Source organism: Poecilia latipinna, unplaced genomic scaffold, assembly GCF_001443285.1.
Source record: "Poecilia latipinna isolate Pla-1442-1.1 unplaced genomic scaffold, P_latipinna-1.0 Scaffold978, whole genome shotgun sequence".
NCBI classification, from domain to species: domain Eukaryota; kingdom Metazoa; phylum Chordata; class Actinopteri; order Cyprinodontiformes; family Poeciliidae; genus Poecilia; species Poecilia latipinna.
This window is the reverse complement of record NW_015113594.1, coordinates 200,007-221,072: the sequence shown is the minus strand read 5'-3', so window position 1 is coordinate 221,072 and position 21,066 is coordinate 200,007. Positions and strand designations below refer to the sequence as shown.

The 21,066-nt window shown below is 42.6% G+C and overlaps 1 protein-coding gene across 12 annotated transcripts in view; it reads left to right on the top strand.

Moving 5' to 3' along the window:
- mbnl2 (muscleblind-like splicing regulator 2) overlaps positions 1-21,066 on the top strand; it is a 40,165-nt gene that overhangs the window by 3,532 nt on the left and 15,567 nt on the right. For 5 of the 12 annotated variants that reach the window (XM_015050147.1, XM_015050149.1, XM_015050145.1 and 2 more), the window contains exons 1-2: positions 343-667; positions 4,948-5,819. In XM_015050147.1, coding sequence (XP_014905633.1) covers positions 5,646-5,819 — 174 coding nt within the window. In that variant the 5' untranslated portion in view covers positions 343-667; positions 4,948-5,645. Of the gene's footprint in view, positions 1-341; positions 668-4,947; positions 5,820-21,066 lie in introns of those variants that run through there. The other 7 variants (XM_015050154.1, XM_015050150.1, XM_015050152.1 and 4 more) reach the window with 4 other exon arrangements.

The following is a 21,066-nucleotide window of genomic DNA, read 5'->3' as shown; positions in this document are numbered from 1 at the left end:
TTTTCCTCCCTCTCCCCCTCACACACCCGACCACGGCCCGCTCCTCTAATCAGATCGCGCGTTGAATTTAAACAATGCCGCGCTCTCCGGGATCTGAATTTGTGACGTTAAGCGGCGCGTGAAATTGGGGAAATACCTTGTGAGAAATCAGCATTCAGGTGTTTTGACTGTAAATGCAGAATTTGTCCTATCAATCGGATTGCTCTCCTCCAATCAGGAGGCGGTGAAAGCTGGGATTCAGAGCAATGCTGTGTGTTATTGGCTGGAGCTGTTCGGGGGCAGGACCCCGACAGGCTGGTGGGCAGAAAGGGGCTGGCTTTAGGGGTGTGTGTCTGGATGGGGGGGTGAAGGAGGAGGTGGGATGTTGGCTGGAAGTGTTACAGCCAAATAGTTTGAGTAGACACTCTTTTGCTTCCTGCCCGCCCGCCTGCCTCGCTCGCTTTGCTCTGCGGCTGAGAGAGAGACGCTGAGAGAGAAAATCCCTGTCTAGGCATGGACCTCTGGCTGCGGTGCTCGGCGGCTCGCGAGGAATGACAACAGCTCACATGGTCATTAACTCCTCTCGCCGGGGCTGAAGGGAGAACCGCACCGGAGCCAACGGGTGCCTCGTGTGTTTGGGACTAAGACAGAAGCACACAGCGGCGCTCCGGGAAACGGATATACCGAGGTGGGAATGACTTGTCATACAGTCTGGGCTTTTTTTTAATTTTTTTAAATGGATTCTTTTTATTTATTTTTTTTAGGAGTTTTGCTGCAGTGTGCTGCATACCAGTCTGGGTGGGGAGGGACTTGAGGGAATGTTTTATCTGTGTGTGAGAGAGGGTATGAGACAGGAAACAAGGAAAGAAAAATATAGGAAGAGAAATCCATAGGAGCTCTGAGGCTTTCCAGTCTCCCAACATAGACTTTCTCTTTCAACTCCTGGGGGAAAGGGTATTATCACAGCAGTTGACTTGCCCCTTTCTCAGTCCAAATGTCAGGAGCTCCACTTTTTCAAGTGTGACACAGAAAAGCTTGTCAAATCTAGAGTTTTTACAAAGTTCTTCCTGGCAAAGTTCTTTGGACAGATCTGGAACCGAGTCTGTCCAAATTTCGCTTTCTCGACCCAAAGCCGAGCGTGGCGAACTGAACATTGCCGCCCTGCGTGGAAAAGGCCAGAGCGGTGTCATGCGCCTGGCCGCAGATCAAGGGGAAGTGGGTGTTTTCTAAAATGGAACAACGGTCCCGGCCCTTCCTGTTGAAAATAGACCGGGCTAAATCACAAACGTGCCCCACCTTGAGATTAAATCTCAAGTGAATTTTATCTTCAGACAACTTACGCATGAGGAAAAAGGGGGGATTTAAGTGGTTTCATTTCAAGTATTTGTTGTTTTTAAAGCAAACACGTCAGCCGGGCTTAGAACTGTAAAGCTAAGTGTGGTATTTATCCAGTTTTTACCATTAATTACCTTGGAAACCCTGTTAATCATCATATTTATCTGAGAAGCACAATTCATCTCAGGCAGACGACTGCTCTATAATTAGATGATGACTTGCCTGAGTCCCTTCGACTTAGCAGAGAGCAGACAAGAATGCTTAGGGAAAACAAATCTATTAACGGAGTGCAGGCAGAGAAATAAGCAAAAATTCTCTCGCCTGTTCTCAATTAAAGTGCATTTTACAAAAAATCCAAACAGATTGTCCTATATCAGAGGTATAGACTATCTGGGTCACCCTTGTTTAGCTAAGGCTATTATGATATGGGGCTCACCTTCCTGCTGACTCTGGAAAATGCTCATAGCTTAGTCCTGGTATAGAGTGTGCTGATCTCCCTCACCCATCATTATACCTAATGGTACTTGATAGAATTGAACTCAAGGATTCTTAGCTTAGACCAAAGGCATTTCATAAGCTTCGGGAAATGAAACATTTTCACGTTTCCTTTCTGCATTTAGGACCCCTCTCTATGGAAAACATTGTCCACTTGTTCCTCTTGGCCATGCAAATGACTGAACATCTACCGTTTGCCAGCGTAAAATAGTAATAAATGGAAATGCAGTCGCTCAGTAATCTTGCTCATAATCTTTTCTCTCACAATCATTAGGATTTTTTTTTCATTGTTTTCAAGTTCATATGACCGTTAAAAACAGGTAGCTTATCATCTCTGCTGAGCAAACACAAGCTACACAGATAAACCGCCTGGCACAGATAGCAGACTAATGGGTTACATGCTCGCATTTCAGAGGTCAAGCCAATGACTTTCACTAGAGACACCCCAGTCTCGCTGACTCTCATTCAATTAAGCAGACTGACCAAGATAATGCCCCTGGCAGCTGGTCTTAGCAAGCGTCGGTAATCCACAAAGTCTAGTACTGCGGTGCTTTTCTTCACATCTCCATCCGGGTTCGTCGGGTCATCCTGTCTGGCCACTTTGGTACAGGATGCACAGAATCTGCTTCTACCTCCAGCTCTTTAGGTTCACTTTCTGTTGCCTATTTCTGTTAACACTACTCACACTGTTCCAGTGTTACACTGTGCGGTTTATTATACCTCACAGGGTTTATATCCGTAAAATGCAAACACAACTTTGCAATTTCCTTTTCTGCAACAGCTCAGAGTCTATTACTGATTTTCTGATGGATGAAGTGTCACATAGAAATATCACATACTCTCTTAATGAATAGATAGGTGTAGTTTTACCCCATCAGCTGACCATTCCTTTGTCTTTTTATACATTAGCTTTGTCCTGACAAGAAGTCAGCTTTAGTGTCCTCCATCCAAAGAATTTACCTCTTTCTGACCTTGAACTCAGTTCAGTTCAAGCGAACTCTGGTGAAATGTCTCATGGCCTTTTACCAAAGAGAAATCCTACAACCGCAAAACATCTGACGACATTCCAATTTTGTTTTATACTCCTGTCGTCTTTAGAAGTTCTCATGTCATTCTTCCCGTGGTTCTTTGGTGCAGCGCCGCTACAGGCGAGGTCGGAGGTCAACACGTTTTTCAAAGTGTTTGGTTCCTTTGACGTAGTGCAGTGTGAAAGCAAACTACACCAGCTGAAAACGTAACAAACGTTGCAATTTTGGTCCCCAATTGAACCGAATCTACTGGATTATCAGGTGTGAAAACACCCAATGATTCTGAGAGGTCAATTGTTCAGGACTTTTGCTCCTGGTGGTATCTTCTATGATAATTTCATCTCAATCATGAAACAACAGGTAAAGGGAGGGTCGGTTGCTCTCATTGGAGGCAGTCCCATCGGTGGGAAACTCGTCGTCAACTTCCTTTCTATACTGCAAAAACATAGAGTAAATGTCATCAGTCTGCCCACAGATATGTGGTCATGTTGCTGCATGTGTTCTTTATCTTACTACCACCCTTATAAGGGACCTTTTTATCTTCAGCCGATCCCGTTTGTTTTGAATATCTTTCATTGTTGCTTGTTGAGCCTCTTCAGGTGACCCCGACAGGCCCTTACTGACACTAAGTGTCAGAACTCGTTTAGTGAGCTAACCCCGTCCCCCTTTTTTCTGTCCAAATCAAACGTGTAAAAAGCAACGCACTGGTGTTTTATGCACCATCATTTCAGGCTAGTCACTTAAAAGACAATGGGCGCCGCCGCTTCCTCACATGGGTGACAAATTAGGTTAGCTTCATGGCCGACATCTTATGGCTTCTAAAAATAAGAAGGGATTAATTGCTAAAGGTCAGATCTGACATGATTCTTACCTGACTGTCTCTTTCTGCAGCGATTGGTTGGCTCCCTGGGGGGGTGATGTGAAATTAAATCCCGCCTTAGAGAGCAGAGACCGGGCATCAGTACGATCAGGCAAAGGAAGCTTCTGATCTCATTTCACATTATCAGCACTAAAGTGGGACAATATGATTAGCTAAGACGATGGTTTTGGATTTATTGGCTTGTGGCTGCATTTGGTTTGTGATTTGAAGGAGGAAGCTGCTCTTTAACCCCCCAAGGCGATTTTTAATTCTGCCCCTTCTACTTCTATAATGATTAAGGGGCGTATTTCTGAAGAAATGCAAAGTCTTTGTAGACTCTTGGACAAGTCTTAGCTTGTTGCTCTCAATAATTTAAGATGCAGGCCTACATGCCAGATGTTCGGGCCAAACCTCCGTTTTCCATTCATTCTTTTTATACACATTGAATAGTAAAATAATCTTTTAACCAGAGCTCTATTTTTTTTTTTTTTTTTTTTTTACAACCCTCCTCCAGTTTGGAGCATCCTCCCCCTCTCCCAACCCACAGTTACCAAGCAAAACATTTCCAGATGTGCCCAGAAACGAGCTCCCTGCTCAGTAGCCTAGTAATGGATTTCATTCTCCCGAGCGAAAGGTCACTTCCTCAGATTGTTCCTTTATCAATCGTCCCCTCGCTCTCACTGCACGACATCGAGACAAACGGAGCGGTCTCTTTGCAAGACAAGGAAGGAAGCTCGTACCGACATACCCCCGAACGAATGTGAACCGACAGGCTGATGTCAGCGAGGCGGTCCCTAATATGGACGGAGAGAGAGGAGAGGCTAGTGAATGTTGTGTGACACTAGGCAGCGTCATAATCATGTCTGGCAGTGGCATATGCATCTGTCTCAGTCTCTCTCTGTGGCTGCTGGACGGCCGCCCAGAATAGTGCAGTGCTGCACTTTTCTATTGGTTGCACCATGTGTGGCTCTACGGGCCAGTTCCTTTTCCATCTCCACTCGGACTGTTTGCTCTCGTCTTACAACAAAAAGGGCTTTTCTCCATTTCCTGTTTTTGGTAGGGACTATGTTGGAAAGACTTTGGACTTCCAGTCTCTACATACTCAGCCAAATAGCGCAGCTGCCTTTTTTTTTTTTTATCGCCTTGAACCACTTGAACCTTTCTAGATTTTGTCACAACCACAAACTTTGGTGTATTTTATTGGAATTTCATACAAAAAAAAAATGTTCTTTATTTTTTTTTCTGTTTCAGATCAGACAGAAAGTGCCTTTTGAGTTAACATCCCTACTTGAAGACTTGGTCCGAAGAGCTCCGGATATTCCTCTGCGGTCTCTGCCGGTCACAGCTTCAAATCCCACCTGGTTTGTCCTTGTCTGTGCTTTTTGTGCGAGTTAAAGCTGACGCCGAACCTCTCCACCGCTGGCCAGGGTGCCAAAGCTTAAAGGCGCTTCGAAGGGAAGAGCTGCACACTTTTGTGCTGTCCTAAAATGTGCCATTGTACCTGAAAATAGGGCCACCTTTGCTCCCCAAACACCCACCCCACCCACCCCCTTCGAAAGAGATCATCACTCATAAAAAGGACATTTTGGGGACAGTAGTGTGACCAAGACATGCATGACCCCTCTGCCTCGCCAGAGGTCTGCTCTTGAGATTTACTGATTGATGATGATTGATGAATGTGCTTGACTGACAAACTTCCACAACACAGTTGTTCATCCCATGCTCAGGTTTCTCCACCAGATTTTCTGTCTTTTTTTTTTTTTTGTCCGCAAGGACAAAACACCTCCGCTGACCTGAGGCAGAGTATTTTTAGCTGCATGTTCCACCGGTTTTACTTTTGATTTCACGTGTTTTTAACCCGGAGCTCTGTGTCGAAGCACCTCCTCTTCCCCGAACCGAGTGGCTCCCTCTCCTTCCTCCAGCCCCGTGGCCATCAGACCCCCTTCGACATGGCTCTAAACATAGCCTCAATACGGGACACAAAATGGCTGACCCTGGAAGTGTGCCGACAGTTTCAGCGAGGGACGTGTTCGCGCAGTGACGAGGAATGCAAATTCGCCCACCCACCCAAAAGCTGCCAGGTGGAGAACGGGAGAGTGATCGCCTGCTTTGACTCGCTAAAGGTACGTATTCACAGACACAAACTTGTAAATAACCACATGTCATGTGTTGTAGATAAAAGTTTGAGGCCCAGTGACCTAAAAAAAAAAAAAAAGCTACACAAGTGACATAAAACATTAGAGTTTATGGTTTCCCCTGGTCGGTCAGTATAGGACGTCTGCTCAAATTAGCATGTGTGTCAGGTCTCCCTGCTGTACTCAGTTAGCAGACTGCTCTGACCTATGAAGCAAAAGGCCACAGAGGCCTGTTGACACGTTCAGTGCCACCAGCGACGGCTGCGTCTTTATTTTCTTTTTCATACAAAAAGTTCTTCTAATGTCACCGTGCCTTGTCCATCATCCACGCTCCCAGGCCAACATCTGATCGCCTCGAGCCGCTCCAGGGCGTCTATTCTCGGATCTGTGTCAGCTGTCACGATGTTTACAACCGGTGGGAAGACATAAAAGCACCAGAGGCTGCTGGGGAACGGTTTTTAGCGATAAAAGCGGCACACTGCAGGTGCAGTCTTTATTTATTCCACTATTGATACTTCATCGTACCAGTAGAATGTCCAAAATTTAACGCCAAATACTTGAATATCCCTTAAATCGTAGCAAGGCTTCTTCACAGTAGGCGCGACATGCTGTATCTAAGAGGAGGCTGTTATTTTTTTCCTTCTCTTTGCTGCAGATGTGACAGTGATAAATAGCAGAAGAAACTAGAGCAGCATACTACAAGCAGTGAGGAGTTTTTATCTTGTCTTCTGAAGCTGCAGCTTACACATTAAAAAGGCAGATGGTGGAATTTCTGTCGAAGATACTGTCGACAAAAACGTATAAAAACCCTTGTGAAGACCATGTTCGTCCCATGTTCCTTACAATCAGTTAAAGCAGATGTGTGTCGAACTTCATACGTTATACCTTTGCTTTTTGCTTTGTATCTGCAGATGGAGCAAAGGGGGATGCTGGGAAAATGCCTTCTTTTCTGTCCTACCTACCATTATAAGTGTAAACATATGGAGTGCTTAGTTGAGATTAGATGAAAATCTTAAAACTTTATTTTGATTGCAACGCATTTAAAAACCCTCGTCATCAGAAGTCGTCATGGTCAGTCTTTTTTTTTTTTTTCTTTATAACACATTTTTAAAAAGCTGCTTTTATTGGTGCAGCCAGCTGCCTTCTTGGCTGTGACTTTAACAGAGTGAGGATCATTTAAGGCGGCGTTCGCAGAGTGGCGTTCGCAGAGCGTCGTTCCTTTTTATGCAAGCCGTTAACTCTGTTGTAGCTTAACGAGCCGACATCTGACTCGGATCAGGACCGATTTGTTGTCGCATCAAGCAGATCTTACGCACACCCTGAAGGAAGGAAAGAAGTTTTTTGGAGATGATGTTTAGGACCCAACTTAGAAATCGTTACTCTGCCTGAAGAATTCCCTTTTTTTCTTTCTTTTTCATTTTTTTGTTATGTTCTCTTGCTCCCCATCATAAAAAATAGCCTCCTGTTTTGTTTTTTTTGTACAGCAGGATTTTACCCCCAGCTTGTCCCTTCAGTCACAAAGAGTCTCCCCATGACAGCTGAGAGAGTGAAATCCTTATTATGCATTAGGAAATGTGTTTCTCTCAACGCGGGGCTGATTTTCACCCCATTACGCCCATATCATCTTCCCGGGTCTTCTCATCCGATCGTGTTATTGTGGCGGGATTGTGCGCCGCCAGCCGTAACTTGGCCACAGATTACAGGGCCCCTCGTAAGAAGAAGCGGAATGAAAGGTGACTCTCAAGAAAGTAGTCGACTAAAAGGTGTTACTCTTGTCTTGCGACGACAGGAAAGCACGCCAAGTGAATGAGGCATTTGTTGTTTTCAGGCTAATTTGCTAAAAACTCTCTTGTGACCACAATGGGACTTTGTCTAACACTCCTACTGCTTTTTCTCAGCCCGAACATTGCCAAAGCACAATTATCTTCTCACACAGGTATGCTTTGATGTAAAACGACTTTACTTTTATGACTTGAACGTGTCTGTAAACTACGATTGATTTTATATAAACTAGACGTCTTCTGGAAACTGAGAAAAAGTTGCTGTAGTTTAGACCTGGTGTGTGTTACTTTTGAGACTGTAATTCAACCATAAATAAGAGTTCATGGCAGTAAAATCATCTGAGACGCATCTGAGAGAGAGGGCGGGTTTGAGGAGATAAACGGTTGTTTGAAAAATTTCATACCTCTGCTTTGCATTTTCAGTTTGATTGCTTTGCATGCAGAGTGACGCTGTCGCACAGTTCTCAGCATTTCTGCACCAGATGTTTGGGGGGGGTTCTAGAAAAAACAAATCTTGTGCTACTTTCGTCAGCTTTTTAAAAAATACATTCAAGAAGCCATGTTAAGCTAGGCGAGGTCTCATAGATTTCCCACTTGGCATTAAGGCCCTTCGTGTCACCATTTTTGTCCAGTGTATTTAGTCGTGTGAGTATTTTGGGACACTTGACACACATTTGAGCCATTTATATTAACAGTCTGATAAAAACAGAGCTTTGAAATGCCCTTTAACAGCGCACGTTGTTGTTATTCCTTCAATCGCAACCTTCAGTGCCTCCTATGGGAATTTATGTGACAGGCCAATATAAAGTAGGGCATTATTGTGAAGTAGAAGGGAAAGGGTAGACCGTTGAAAATTGTCAGTCCTCTTTAATTAAATAACCCTGGAAAAAAAATCCCGTCTCACCTTACTTGAAAACAGAACAGCTAATATTTCAACAGAAAAGGGTATTTAACACAAAAACACACCACGCTTTTCAGATTTTTTGTTTGGATAATGTTGGCTACCATGCAATATTTACCTTACACTTCATACATATGTTCCCTTCTATTGGTATCATATAAAATTGAATTAATTACACTAAGATTTATGGCTGTTGCGTGAAAAAAAAAAGGCAAAATGAATTGTTTTGCACTCAAACAATTTGATATGTTTTGCCCTTTGCTCCTTCAGAGAAAACCTGTGTGGATATCTCCTGACAGCCCCCGTCCCTTTAGGCTCTTCTGTACTTGTTGCGCGGTGGCCATGGCAACCGTGACAGAGTGGTCGCTGTGGGCAGAGTGGAAGTGGGGGCTGCAGGAAATGAGCGAGAATGCCTACCTTAATGGAGTAAATGCAATCACGCCGGTCATGTGGTGATGTCACATCAACTGTGCTGCAGACATTAGCCTTTTGTTGATGCTTATCTCCTCTCTGCTCCAATTCACCCGTTTTAGCGGCGAGACTGAAACAATTTATTTGTCCTTTATATATATATATATATATATACACACATATTTTTGTCAGCTTATAATTAAAGCAACTATTTAGATTAGAAATAACATTTGAAAATTATTTGTAACAGCTTGAAAGTGCACCTTTTTTTTTTTTTTTAAACAAAACAGACTGTTAATGGAAGATTATGTGGTTGATTCAGATCCATAAAATACAGAGGGCTTTATGGTGGTTTAATATTTCTCAGCTACTTGTCACAAACTGTTTACTCAAGCCGTACCTACACAAACTGCAAATGTTAATCCAGATAAACTTGTTCAGACAGAAGTCGTAAGGAAACCCTGAAGCTAATTGCTGCCAAATTTGCTTACGAATCCTCCGACTTTAACTGTAGGAACCCCTATCATCGGTGCGCGCACCGGCGTCGTTTGGAACTTCGCAGACGCTCTGTTAGACATGAACTTTACGCCCGTGGCCTCTTGTTTTAAAAAGATGGGCTCGCCTGCATTCCTCTGTGTAATCCTCTCAAACGGGGCCACACCCTGGGCAGAGCAAACATGTGGAGGGGAATGCATGCGGCGCGGCGATCGCTGGCGTTCCCTCCGACTTGATCCTAATGTGAGGCTGCAATGGACCTCCGGTATTCATGCGGGTTAGCGACCAAAACCAAGCAGAAATCGGAAATAAAAACAAACCTTTTATTTATTTATTTTAATGCATTTACAGTTTAATATGAATATGTCATGTTGATATTAACAAAAGTTTGAATGAAAAAAAATCTTAGTCTGCCCCTTCTCTCAAAAGTCAGTTCAATATATCATAAGCAAGTAAGCGTCAATCAACCATTCATACAGACACACCTTTAAAGACAAAACAGGCAAAAATAATAGTACAGAAAAACAGGTACATTATCTTTGTAATGATACACTACTCTACTGAGTCAATCTACTTCAATATACATCGTGAGAACATTATATATATATATATATATATATATATATATATTTTTTTTTTTTTTTTTAAAGTCATAATTCATCTACTAGTACTCCACAGTTTATTTAACCTAAGTGAGATACAACATTGTTTATCTCTACAATCTGATTTCTATTTGCTAAGTAACTAGAGATCCATTTATAGGCAACATTTACTTAACTTTTAAGGATCTGGAATTTCATTTAAACATATTCCAAGTCTGAAAATAAAAATCACTCACGAGGAAATAGTTCAAGTTATTTCTGTAAGATAAAAATATTTTTTTTAGGATTTTTTTGTTTTGTTTTATTACCTCATTAAAGTTATGGAATTTCCTAATTTCATTATGGAAAGTTACAAAACAAAAACCCTTTGTAATTTTTTTTCCCCCACCATGACTTTCTTCCACAATAGAATCAATTTTCACTGCTCTTCGCCCTATGAGCCGCCTGACACACAATGGAAAGCCTGAGAACTGAAAAACTGCCCATCTGCTGTACCAATGTCTCACCTGGTCTAAGTCCACCCACTAGCTCTGAGTCATCCTCGTTTTCCATCACTCTCTCTGCTGCCCACAGTGCTGATAAAGTGCTCGATTCTCCGCCACCCCTCCCTCCCCTCCGCGTAGAAAACGGCAGCCTAAATCAGTGCTGCAGAATCAATTCTTTCCTCACATTTGATTTCAAAGCCAGCTGGACTCAAATTGCCTTAGCGCTGCAGTAGTTGCTGCTGTTCGCGAGCACCTCTGCAGCAAAGCTGAAGGCAGATCTATCGTGAGTCAGGCAGGAGACTCGCTGTGCTCTTGACCTTTCAGTAGTGGTCTCATTAATTATTGATGCATCTTTTTGATCATCACTTAGAGACAGACTCAGGTTTTCTGAGAGAGGCATTTATTTGCTTGCCTATGCGGCCTTGTCTCATCTTACATCCTTTCGAATGCATACATTGCTCAGGAAGTCAGTAGTGGCATCTAAAAAGGTCACAGATGCTCGCCACAATATGTTAGCTACATTGCTAATATATTAAGAGATATGGTGTTTAGCCTGATCTAAATTAAACATTTGGGTGCAAAGACGTGTATTGATTGCGTCCTCCGGGCTTCCTTAATGACTTTCTTATTAGAAAAATGATGGAACTCACTCCTAAACATGCTAACCAGTTTCCATGCAGTCCCTGTCAAGTTGAAACGGATGCACACTCTCACCTTGGGAGCTACAAACAGCTAGACAGACAAGCCTGGCTGTCTCCCAGGGGCCAACCTTTTTAATGAGACAGAGATCTTCCTAATTGGCCTCATCTAATGAGGCAACAAAAATGCAGAAATCTTTAGGGGACCCGCAGAACAATGGGTTTCTGGTTTTTTCTTTGTCTAAACGACTGCTGGTCTGTGTCACAATCCAGGCCTGGTGTGACTTCCTGGTCCCCTGCGAGGACATGTGTTTGCAGGGATTTTAAAAAAACCGTTGCGTCGTCTGCATAATAAATTCCCCTCTTAACCCGTCTTGACCTGATGAGACAGTGACATTGCGATATTAGTGATAAACAGCAGCTGAAAACACACACAAACAGGATAATAGACTAAGTTCAAGGACACGTCTAAAAGCTGCAGGACATCGGCCCTTGACAATCTGAGTTCTTTAGCCATTGTATTCAGCTGCCTGCCAGCTTCTAGAAGCTGAAGTTGTACGGTAGAGCAGCAGAACTTATTGCTATCAAGTCAATTCCTAAAGAATTACAAACTCAAAAAGTTTGCTTGTATGCAGTATTTGGTGGGGTGTTTTAAACGTCATTGTCATTCCTGCAGCAGTGGTTGTGTTTTGCACTCATTCCAGCCGTACTGGATGATGAGATCAGTTTTAGCAAGAAGCCTTTGACTTTCCCAACAGAAATCCAGATATAGGGGTTGTTGTAGGTAAGTTATCGTAACTCGCTTATTGTAAACCATTGTTTGATATCGGATAACAGGGACTTGGACGTTACAGTTATCTACAAGGGTTAATGTAGGGTTAGACCAGTGTTTCAAAACCCTGGTCCTCACCGCCCCCCTGTCCTGCATGTTTTAGGTATTTCCCTTCTGCTACACACCTGAATTGTGTCTCTGGGTGATTAACAGGCTTCTGCATTACTTGATGGTCATGCAATCATTTGAATCAGCTGTTCTGGAATAGAGGCACATCTAAAACATGCAGAGCAGGGGGGCGGTGAGGACCAGGGTTGAGAAACACTGGGTTAGACAGTTATGCACTGTCTGAGCTAGAGGATATCATATGCAACCCTCTCCTCCCTCTTTCCGACCATTTGGCATGGTGACCATACCATCAAGGTCAACTTCAGGCCAGTACAGCAAGAGCTTGTGTTTGTCTGAGTGGAGAGAGACAGAGAGAGAGAGAGCAGCAGAGTCTAAAGATCACTGATGAAAGTGAGACGGCCGGTTTCACACCCAACAGATGCCTGCACTGGTGACCCACAGTGACAGGTGGAGGACACTAATTGGCAGCGGGCACCACCGCAGCGTACGGTGGAGTCACGGCGAGCGAGAAAATGAAGGTGTGACGTGAGGATATGGGGGAAAAAAACGAGGCAACATTCAAGAGTTGTTAAAACCGAACCAGTATGCACTCGTTTATTGATCTCAACTTTACTTTATCAAGCAGAAGCAACTTGTGCAGCTTCCTCGATTATTTTTCTCAGTCATATGAAGCCTGTTTTCATCGTTTTCATTTGGGATTAGAGCCTCTTCAGCCCAGAGGAGTTAACAGACATCTCAGAGGCCTCATCATCGCCGCCGACAAACAACATGCCCGTCTAGGCGGCACTGAGGCTTATTCCCCTTTGGTTTTCTAGATGAAAATCAAGTTGATATAGTCACAGCGGCGTGAAAAATGTGTATTTCCTCTATGTGGTTCTTTTCCTGATTCGTCAAACACATTTTAATATCAAAGATAATCAAAGTAAATAGAAATTAACAGTTCCCATAAGATTATTTTATTCAACAAAGAAGAAAAGCTATTCAAACCAACCTTGCCTCATTTGTACTTAGATTATTTTCGCTAACTATTCGTTGCTAATGATCAAATAGATGCAGAGAGCATCAAGTCCAGCATTATCAAACAGTTCTGACACAAATATTAGTGTGATTTAAAATTATTACACTAGTATCCGGATTCTTGAAGACTGTAAGGAAAAAAAAAAAACTGTACATCTCAACTTTTTTTTTTTTTTTTTTTTGCCAGCAACCAAAGCTTTAATCTCAAAACTGGAGAGTAAGCAGCCATGCAACATTTCTGCTCCTATCTGCTGAGTGTGTTAGAAAGAGGCTTTGATGAATAGATCTGCTCTCTCCCGTCCATCTCATTATCCTCTTTTATCTGTTGTATGGATTTACACAACTCTTCAACACGCTTAGACGTGCTGTCGATACCGTCGAGGTGTAGCGCGGACCTCTCAGTTTGCGCGTTGTCCCAAATTGTTCGCTCGCTACTAGCCACTCGAGCAGTTTTGTTTTGTTTCAGCTTTGTTCATTAAGGAGTGTTTGAAATCTGTTTGTAAATGTAAAAAACGAGGGAATTGAAGTGAGACCTTTCTGCTGCGTCCCTCTTGGGGGATGCGACACAGTTCTTTTCAAAGTGGGCCATCAACGCCACCTAACCTACTTCCGTGGACTCTTTCACCAGTTTGACATTGCCTGTAAGCTGCAGGACTTGCAGAGAGATCTAAAGGTGTGGGAAAGTAAGACAATCATCTCATTTTAAGTGTCCGGATGCAGGCAAATTTGTTGGCACCCCAAGAAAAGACGTGTAAAAAAATCCCCTAAAAATTAACAATAATAAGCTTTCACTGCAGTATCGTAATCTAACCCTGGAAATTCTAGCTAGAGGGTGACCCTCCATGCATTGATGCCTGCTTGTATGTGGAGATTAAATAAGTCTAGAGGGTGGGTTTCATGTCTCAGCAGGTGTCAGATGATCAGATTAACTGAAGCAGGACTCCGGCGTCCGGCTGGATTAGCAGGTGCCTCACAACGGGACCATCGCTCAAAAGAAACGCAGAGATTCAGAGCTGGCGTTGTACTGTTATGGAAAAATTTAATTGCCAATTGCCACTAGGTGAAAATCACTAACTTGAAGGCTTTAAACTGTCTTAAGTTAATAAAAAAATCTAAGTTGGTCTTTAATATGCTAATTACAGGTCTGATGTTGTGGGAGGACTATTCAACTTGTATGTAGATTTTTTTCTTCTGTTCTCTTTTAAAAGTGACTGACTAAAGGCGCATAGGAAGTAGCTGCTAATATACACTTGCTAGTTAGCTATCTAGCTACCTTTTTGGGACAATCATTGGTGGATATATCCATTTGACTGGGCGATATTTGTTTTTGCAACTGGCTCACTTCTGCTGCCAGCCCCAACCATCCCCTATATTTATAGTTTTCTATAAATATAGGGAATAAAACGCTTCACATTTTATTCAAAAAGGCCTTAAAGTCTTACATTTGACTTGCTGAAACCTGCAGATACCCCGCAGTACCTCAACCAGCAGCTAAATTTTGTTTTTCCCCTCTGTTTTCCAGTAAAATCAAAACTCAGTTGATGGACTAAATTCTAAACCGTAGCACTCGGTGTAAGCGTTAAACCTGGAATGGTGGTTAAATCACACAACATTCAGCAGAAATCTTAGTCTCAACCCTATTTTCATCCTGTATAGCACCGTTCTTTGAAGTATCACTTGGAATTCAATAAGTGCCTGACCTGAGTTAGCTGATCACAAGCTCCAAGAGAGCCAGTGCTGCATGATGATAACACAGGCATGTGATCTTCAGCTGATGCACACCCCTCTCTGCTGCTATTCTGAGACGTTACCGCACAGACCTACTGGGGAAAAAAAACAACGCAATCAAAGAAACGGCGGGCGAAACGTTAAAGATGGGGGAGATTCTGATGCTTCAGGTACTTCATACACACCTCAGCTTGTGAGGTGTGTTTGCTTTCAGTGAAGAAAGATGTGGTGATATCCAAGGACAAACAAGAAGAAACATTGCAATATAGTTTATCACGCCTAAATCTCACCCTTCTGTCTCTGTCTCCTTTTCTGTTTTTTTTTTTTTTTTTAATCCTTGGGTAATCTCAGGCGTGTCAGCAGCAGTGCCACTCCTTCATCTGCGGGATTACAACTGGTGAAACAAATACACTTAATTACCGCTGATGCAACGTCTTATGTGTCTGCTTTAAGTGTGGGTGAAAGGAAATGTAATTTCAATTGTAACAGGTCCGCTGCGTGATATTATGTTTGTGTCCTTACTTATTATTTTTAATAGCAGTGTAATCTCATCGGCAAGCAGACGTACCTGCGTACGGCATAATTAAAGCTGAAATGAACCTGGTGCTGAGCTTTTACAGCAGCTTTGTTTTTTACATTTAAATGACTAGCGCTTACCCAGTACTCAACATTGATCTTTGATCTCCATTACCAGTCGAAATGTAAGCAAAAAGCTTTTGGCTATCATTTCAAAATGGATTTTCAGTGTTTCCTGCAGTCCTGGGGCAGCAGCGCTTCGAACGGACCCATTAGTTCAAACCAATCCATTAGAGCCAGGCAAAAACAAAACAAGATCCTCAAGAGGAGTCTCTCTCTGTCTTGGAGGATGAAGCAGATCCCTGTCCATGTGCACCCAGGGCCACACTACTTAACCGGGACCTTTTTCGGTCTTCTGAGCACAGAAGTGCTGGCGACCTATGGATGGGAGGCTTGCTTCAAAGTGGTTTCCAGGTGAGCAGCCACAGGGCATCCCATAAGCACCGGTTGGTGTCTGTGGAGAGCCTTTGAGTAAATTGAGCCAGGACAAGAGGAGGGTATGACCATCAAGAACAAGTGATGATCAGGAACAAACATCCGTCCGTCCGTCCATTTGATTGCCGTCTGCTCGTGCGCGTCTATCATTTCATTTAATTGCCATCCATTTATGCATCCATACATCCATCTGGCCGACCGTCTTTCTTTTCTCCTCCCTTCCTTCCTTTCTTCCTTTCCTACTTCCTCCCATTTTTAAAGCCTGACCACCACCGTAACTCTTAAGAACTCTAGGAATTTAATAGTATGAAAAACATAAAGGAGCCCTAATATTGCTTCAGATTTGGACATGACAAGATTAGTACATAGATACTAAGAACCAAATGGGAGACGGGATGAGAAGGTCTAAAATAGGCAATCCAGCAGCAGCTGTTTTCTGTGTGAGAAATGTAAATGTAAGTCACCAACACCTGGAACCTGAATCTCCTTTGTGTCTGTATAGCTAGAAGATCTTCTGTGTGGATATTTATAGCCACTCATACAAACATCTGTAAGCAAAACATCAAGCACAAAACAGAACGGCGTGAAACAGGTTTTTGTGCTATTTTTTAACATGGCAACTGACCTGCAGGGTAGACATAAATGGCACACTACAGAGACAGGCACTGAAGTACACTGAGACAACCGAGATGTGAGGAGATTCAGAAGGAAGGAATACAGGAGGTTCTTCGGCTAAGCTGGAAGGAGATTACACTTTTCAAAGATTTCATGTCAGAAAGATTTGCGTCAGCTCCTTACAGAGGCCTTCCGTTTGCACATAAAGGTATCGCGCCCTTGTGCATCTGTGGTGGCGTCACAGTGCCGCCTGAAAACTTTGGCTGATTTCAGTGTGTTTTTGTCCGCAGGTACTGCTTCCTTAGAGAAAACGTTGCTCTGTTGTCTTTAACTAAGAAAAGGCTCGCTTTTTACTGCTGACCCTACTTGTTTCTAAGCTCTTTCTTTGGGATCGTCCTTTCTGGACAGCATCTTGCCAATAACGCCAGACAGACTCTCATTGATCAAGTCATCACTGTTAAGACACCAGGACTTAAGATATGCAAAGCTAAAGGAATAAACCGAAGGCGTACTGTGGAATTAAATGCACACACACACACATTGCTGATTCCCTAGGTGTTTCGTAATGCGTCAATATTGTTTCTTAGGTTGAAGTGTTGATGAGGGAAAGGAAGCAATTGCTTCTTTTATGCATATCCATCTTGGAAACGCACCAGGACACCAGCTTTCTTATTAAGTCCTACTAGAAGCACAGCGGTGCAACGCGAAGGCGTTCCTAGTCACGTTTATGAGGACTTTTACAGCTCCTCGGTTGGCGGCGGCCTATAGGCGGCCTCTCTTTCTCTCTTGGGCAGACCTTAAAATAAAGCACCCATTGAGGGAGGAAAATGCAAATGTTACAGTGGTGAAGGGAGAGGCCCACAACTGAAGCGCTATTCTTCAGAGCAGGGCGGAAGACTGGACCTCTGTGTCTGCGCCACCCACAGACACACAACGGCCATCGCTCTGACCATTCACCAATGAAGGAGATGGCAGGGGGTCGCGGAAAGGCCTTCTAGCAAGAGATATGGCTATGTTCCACCTCTCCAATGAGCTTCCCTGAACGCAGCTGGGTAGTTGTTGAGGAATCTTGCTGAAAGTCAAGCAGATGGACATGGAATCAGCCTGAAAACATTTCTCTGCTTCTTTTAGTCCAGCAGGGTTCAGGGCGTCCTTGCATCCATGAAGTCTTAAATTCCTGTGTCTAAAATTAAGACCTTAAAATGTCTCAAATTCTTAAAACAATTTGAGTTGGCATTTTTCCCCCTCATTGTGTTCTGCCACTCCAGGCAGTTGAGGCTTCTGCTAATTAGCTAACAATAAAACCGTGCTAGCTAGCTAGCTAGTTAACTGTCAACAAACAGGGAGCGACAAACAGCAGCGACAGGCAAAAGTCCCTGGCACTTGGGATGAAACCCAACGAAGACATAACTGACCAGGTGCGCTCGTCAGGTGAACCTTTTGTGTTGTGGGAAACTAGCACTCTGAACACGGCACATCCACAGTGAAACATGGTGGTGGCACCATCATTCATTCCCTTTCAGGTTTTCTCCCAGCTGGAGCTAAAATAAATCCAAACATCACAGTTCGCTCAGCTAAATACTGTGATCTCTATGTCATGTTTGAGGAGATATAATGTCCCTCTCTTCCCTCCATTACAGTTTTATTTTGTCTCCCCATGGCAGCATGTTTACTATGATAAATGTTTGCCTTGTTTGTTTTCTTTTCTGTGCCCCCATCTGTGCATTGGCGAAATCTAAATCGCCGCAGTAGCCGACAGCAAAGATCTGTCGTTGTATATAAAGTGAATTCTGGTTATTAAGAAATTCAGTGTTTGAACACACTAGTGAAGGACCAGGCAGTAGCAGAAATGTTGTCCAGATTTTATTCCCCCTTTAAAGATTAAACAAGTCACTTTCTTAAGTTCTAAAAATAAGCAAAATTGTGTGTATGAGTTGATTTTCTAAATGATAACTGAGCTAGATGTTGTGAGCAGCTTTCCCTGTCAGGAAGCACCTGATCGTTTGTCTCTGATCACTCCCTCCTTGACGTTTGTTTCTCCCCGCCATGCAAGGGGGTGATTATCCAATCTAAATCACAGCAGTTATTAACCCATCCCAAAACATGGATCATTGCGTCCGCACACATGGGAGACACCGTCATGCCTACGATAATAAGCAGCCGCGTGAGCAGGTCCTCGGTGAAAAGGTGTAATTTCACCTTGTAGCTATGACTACACCTAAGGCGGCTGCGTGAACCGCTGAGGTGTTCTCAGCCGTTCTTTTCATAAACAGCTGCTTGAAGCCAGAGCGCACCGTGAACGAGTTTATGGTGGTTTTTAATATAGCTTTATAGTTTGTTTGTGGTTTTGTAGATTTATCATTTGAGTTTTCACTTTTATCTGTGCCTGCATAACCTAGATTTTCTTCACTGTGTTCATTTATGCAGTTCATCATAAAATGCCTGCTACCATTTTAAATGTCAAGAAAAAGTTCTACGTTACTGTCTTATTCAGGAAATTAGAATATGCGCCCTATTAAAAGTACCTTTAAGCAATTTAGGATTTTCTTAAAGCCCACATTTTTGTATTGTTTTTTTTATTATTTTTTATTGGGGTGACACAATTTTCGTATTTTAAGTGTCATGTTTTCAGTAATGTAATTGGAAAATAAGTATATTTAACAGAAGTAAAGGCTTTTTAATTATTCATTAGTTTGTAATTAAATCTATATGATGGGTTTTACTAGTGATAAAGTTCCTAAAATAAATTGACTGTTTAATAATATTTAGATTTATTAAATGTCTGTACTTACATTTGATTTGTATGATGACACCCTGCAAATCTCAGTAACTTATTAAATTTTAGAGTAATTATTTAGATTTATTTAAAATCAGTAATCCATGACTTCTTGTTTCCCTGGGGAGTGAATAAACTGAAACACTCTGTAAAGTGGAAAAGAGTAAAGAACTAACTAACTAATTAACTAACTAACTAACTAACTAACTAACTAATTAACTAACTAACTAACTAACTAACTAACTAACTAACATCTACAGTTAGGTTTAAAAAGATTTAAAGAATAATCCAGATTTATTTCAGCCATTGATGACAGTGAAGATGATGCTAATAGACATTTTCAAAAATCTCCACCATATTGCATCTTGTGATCATAAATCTCCATAGCAACAAGTAATTTTTGAGCTTATCTGAACGTAGTTACGCCCTTTAGCAACCAATAATGTAATAACAGCCTGTGGCTTAATAATTTGGTCCATTTTAAACATATTAAAGCCAATAACATAATAACTGGCCAAAAATGTAATGAGGTTTTTGGGCCAATAATATAATCGCTTTCTGGCAATACGTTATTATAGTAATAGGTTATTTGGGCAGTATGCTAAAAATCCTTTGAAAACAAAATGACTGCGGCAGATTGTGTAATAATACATAAATAGTTCTTCATTTCCTGAAAATAGAAGGTTTTGGGGCAATTTGCTGATTTCAAATAGGCACGCTCGCTCTCTAATTATGACTTAATTAGCCAATTTAAGAATGAATTTGATATGCAAATTCCTTATTTAGAGTATTGTTTCTTTTCTTACACATTTAACTTAATTACATCCAAAGTGGAATATGTTTGATGTATGCATATGATAGTTTGATCAGTGTGTTAAACAGCTTTACAAACGGCATTAACTAAGAAAAACTTGAGCGCTTTCTCTTTATAATATTTTACTGGCAAACACATCCAGCCCAAAGATTGTCCATATATGTCTTTTTTTTTCTTTTTTCATCTTAACCTTTGACTTGATGAGAACCAAATAAAACGCAGTGAAGCTCAACGCTTTTCTCCATTCACAGATTTTCATAATATAACATTAAGATTATTAGTACAGTGGCAGCCCCTGAGACAAAGGAAGAGAGGAACAATAGAAATTTCTGCAAAGACCGGAGCAGTTTGAGATGGCTGTCAAACCAAATACTTGAAGTCGAGGTGGTTTTCCGGTAAAAAAAAAAAAAAAAGCAAAAGCCTGCACTTAGTGAGATTTGAACCACTCTCCCAAGTCTCTTCACCGCAGTTTTACTTCATTGCTTCAAACGATAAGCAATTCCATGAAGCATCTCTCTCTCCTGCTCTGGCTGCAAACAAACAGAATACAGGCCAAAAGCGAAGAGTGGCTGCCTTCCTTCTGAGTCTACCTAAGTTCATCAGGAGGGTCTTGGGTTTGTTTTGATCTCTGCAGGGCGCCATGGCGACGGCGTGCTTCCCTGCAGCCTCGGTCTGGGATGACGTCCAGAACGGAGCTTCAGCACCCGGCTCCGGCTCCCCTTTCTCACACCCTCCCACGCGATCCCCCCCCCCCCCGCCCCGCACACTCGCGCCGGCCTACGCTTTCTTCCTGGTGCCCGCTGATGCGCGAGGCCACCGCATCATTTCATGGTGCAAATCATGAGGGTCCAATTATTACTTCTTTTTCTTTGCGTTCAGTTGTCGGGTTAAACGGGTGACTTTATTCCTCTGTTTTGAAGAAGTCCGAGCAGACGCTCCGGATTTCTGTGCGCACGCATGCCTATGATTGTGTGTGTGAGACTTGCTAGTGATTTGGTATGCGCGTGTGTGGGAAGGTGTGATTGTGTGTGTGCTCGAAGCATGAAGGAGGAGCGTGAGC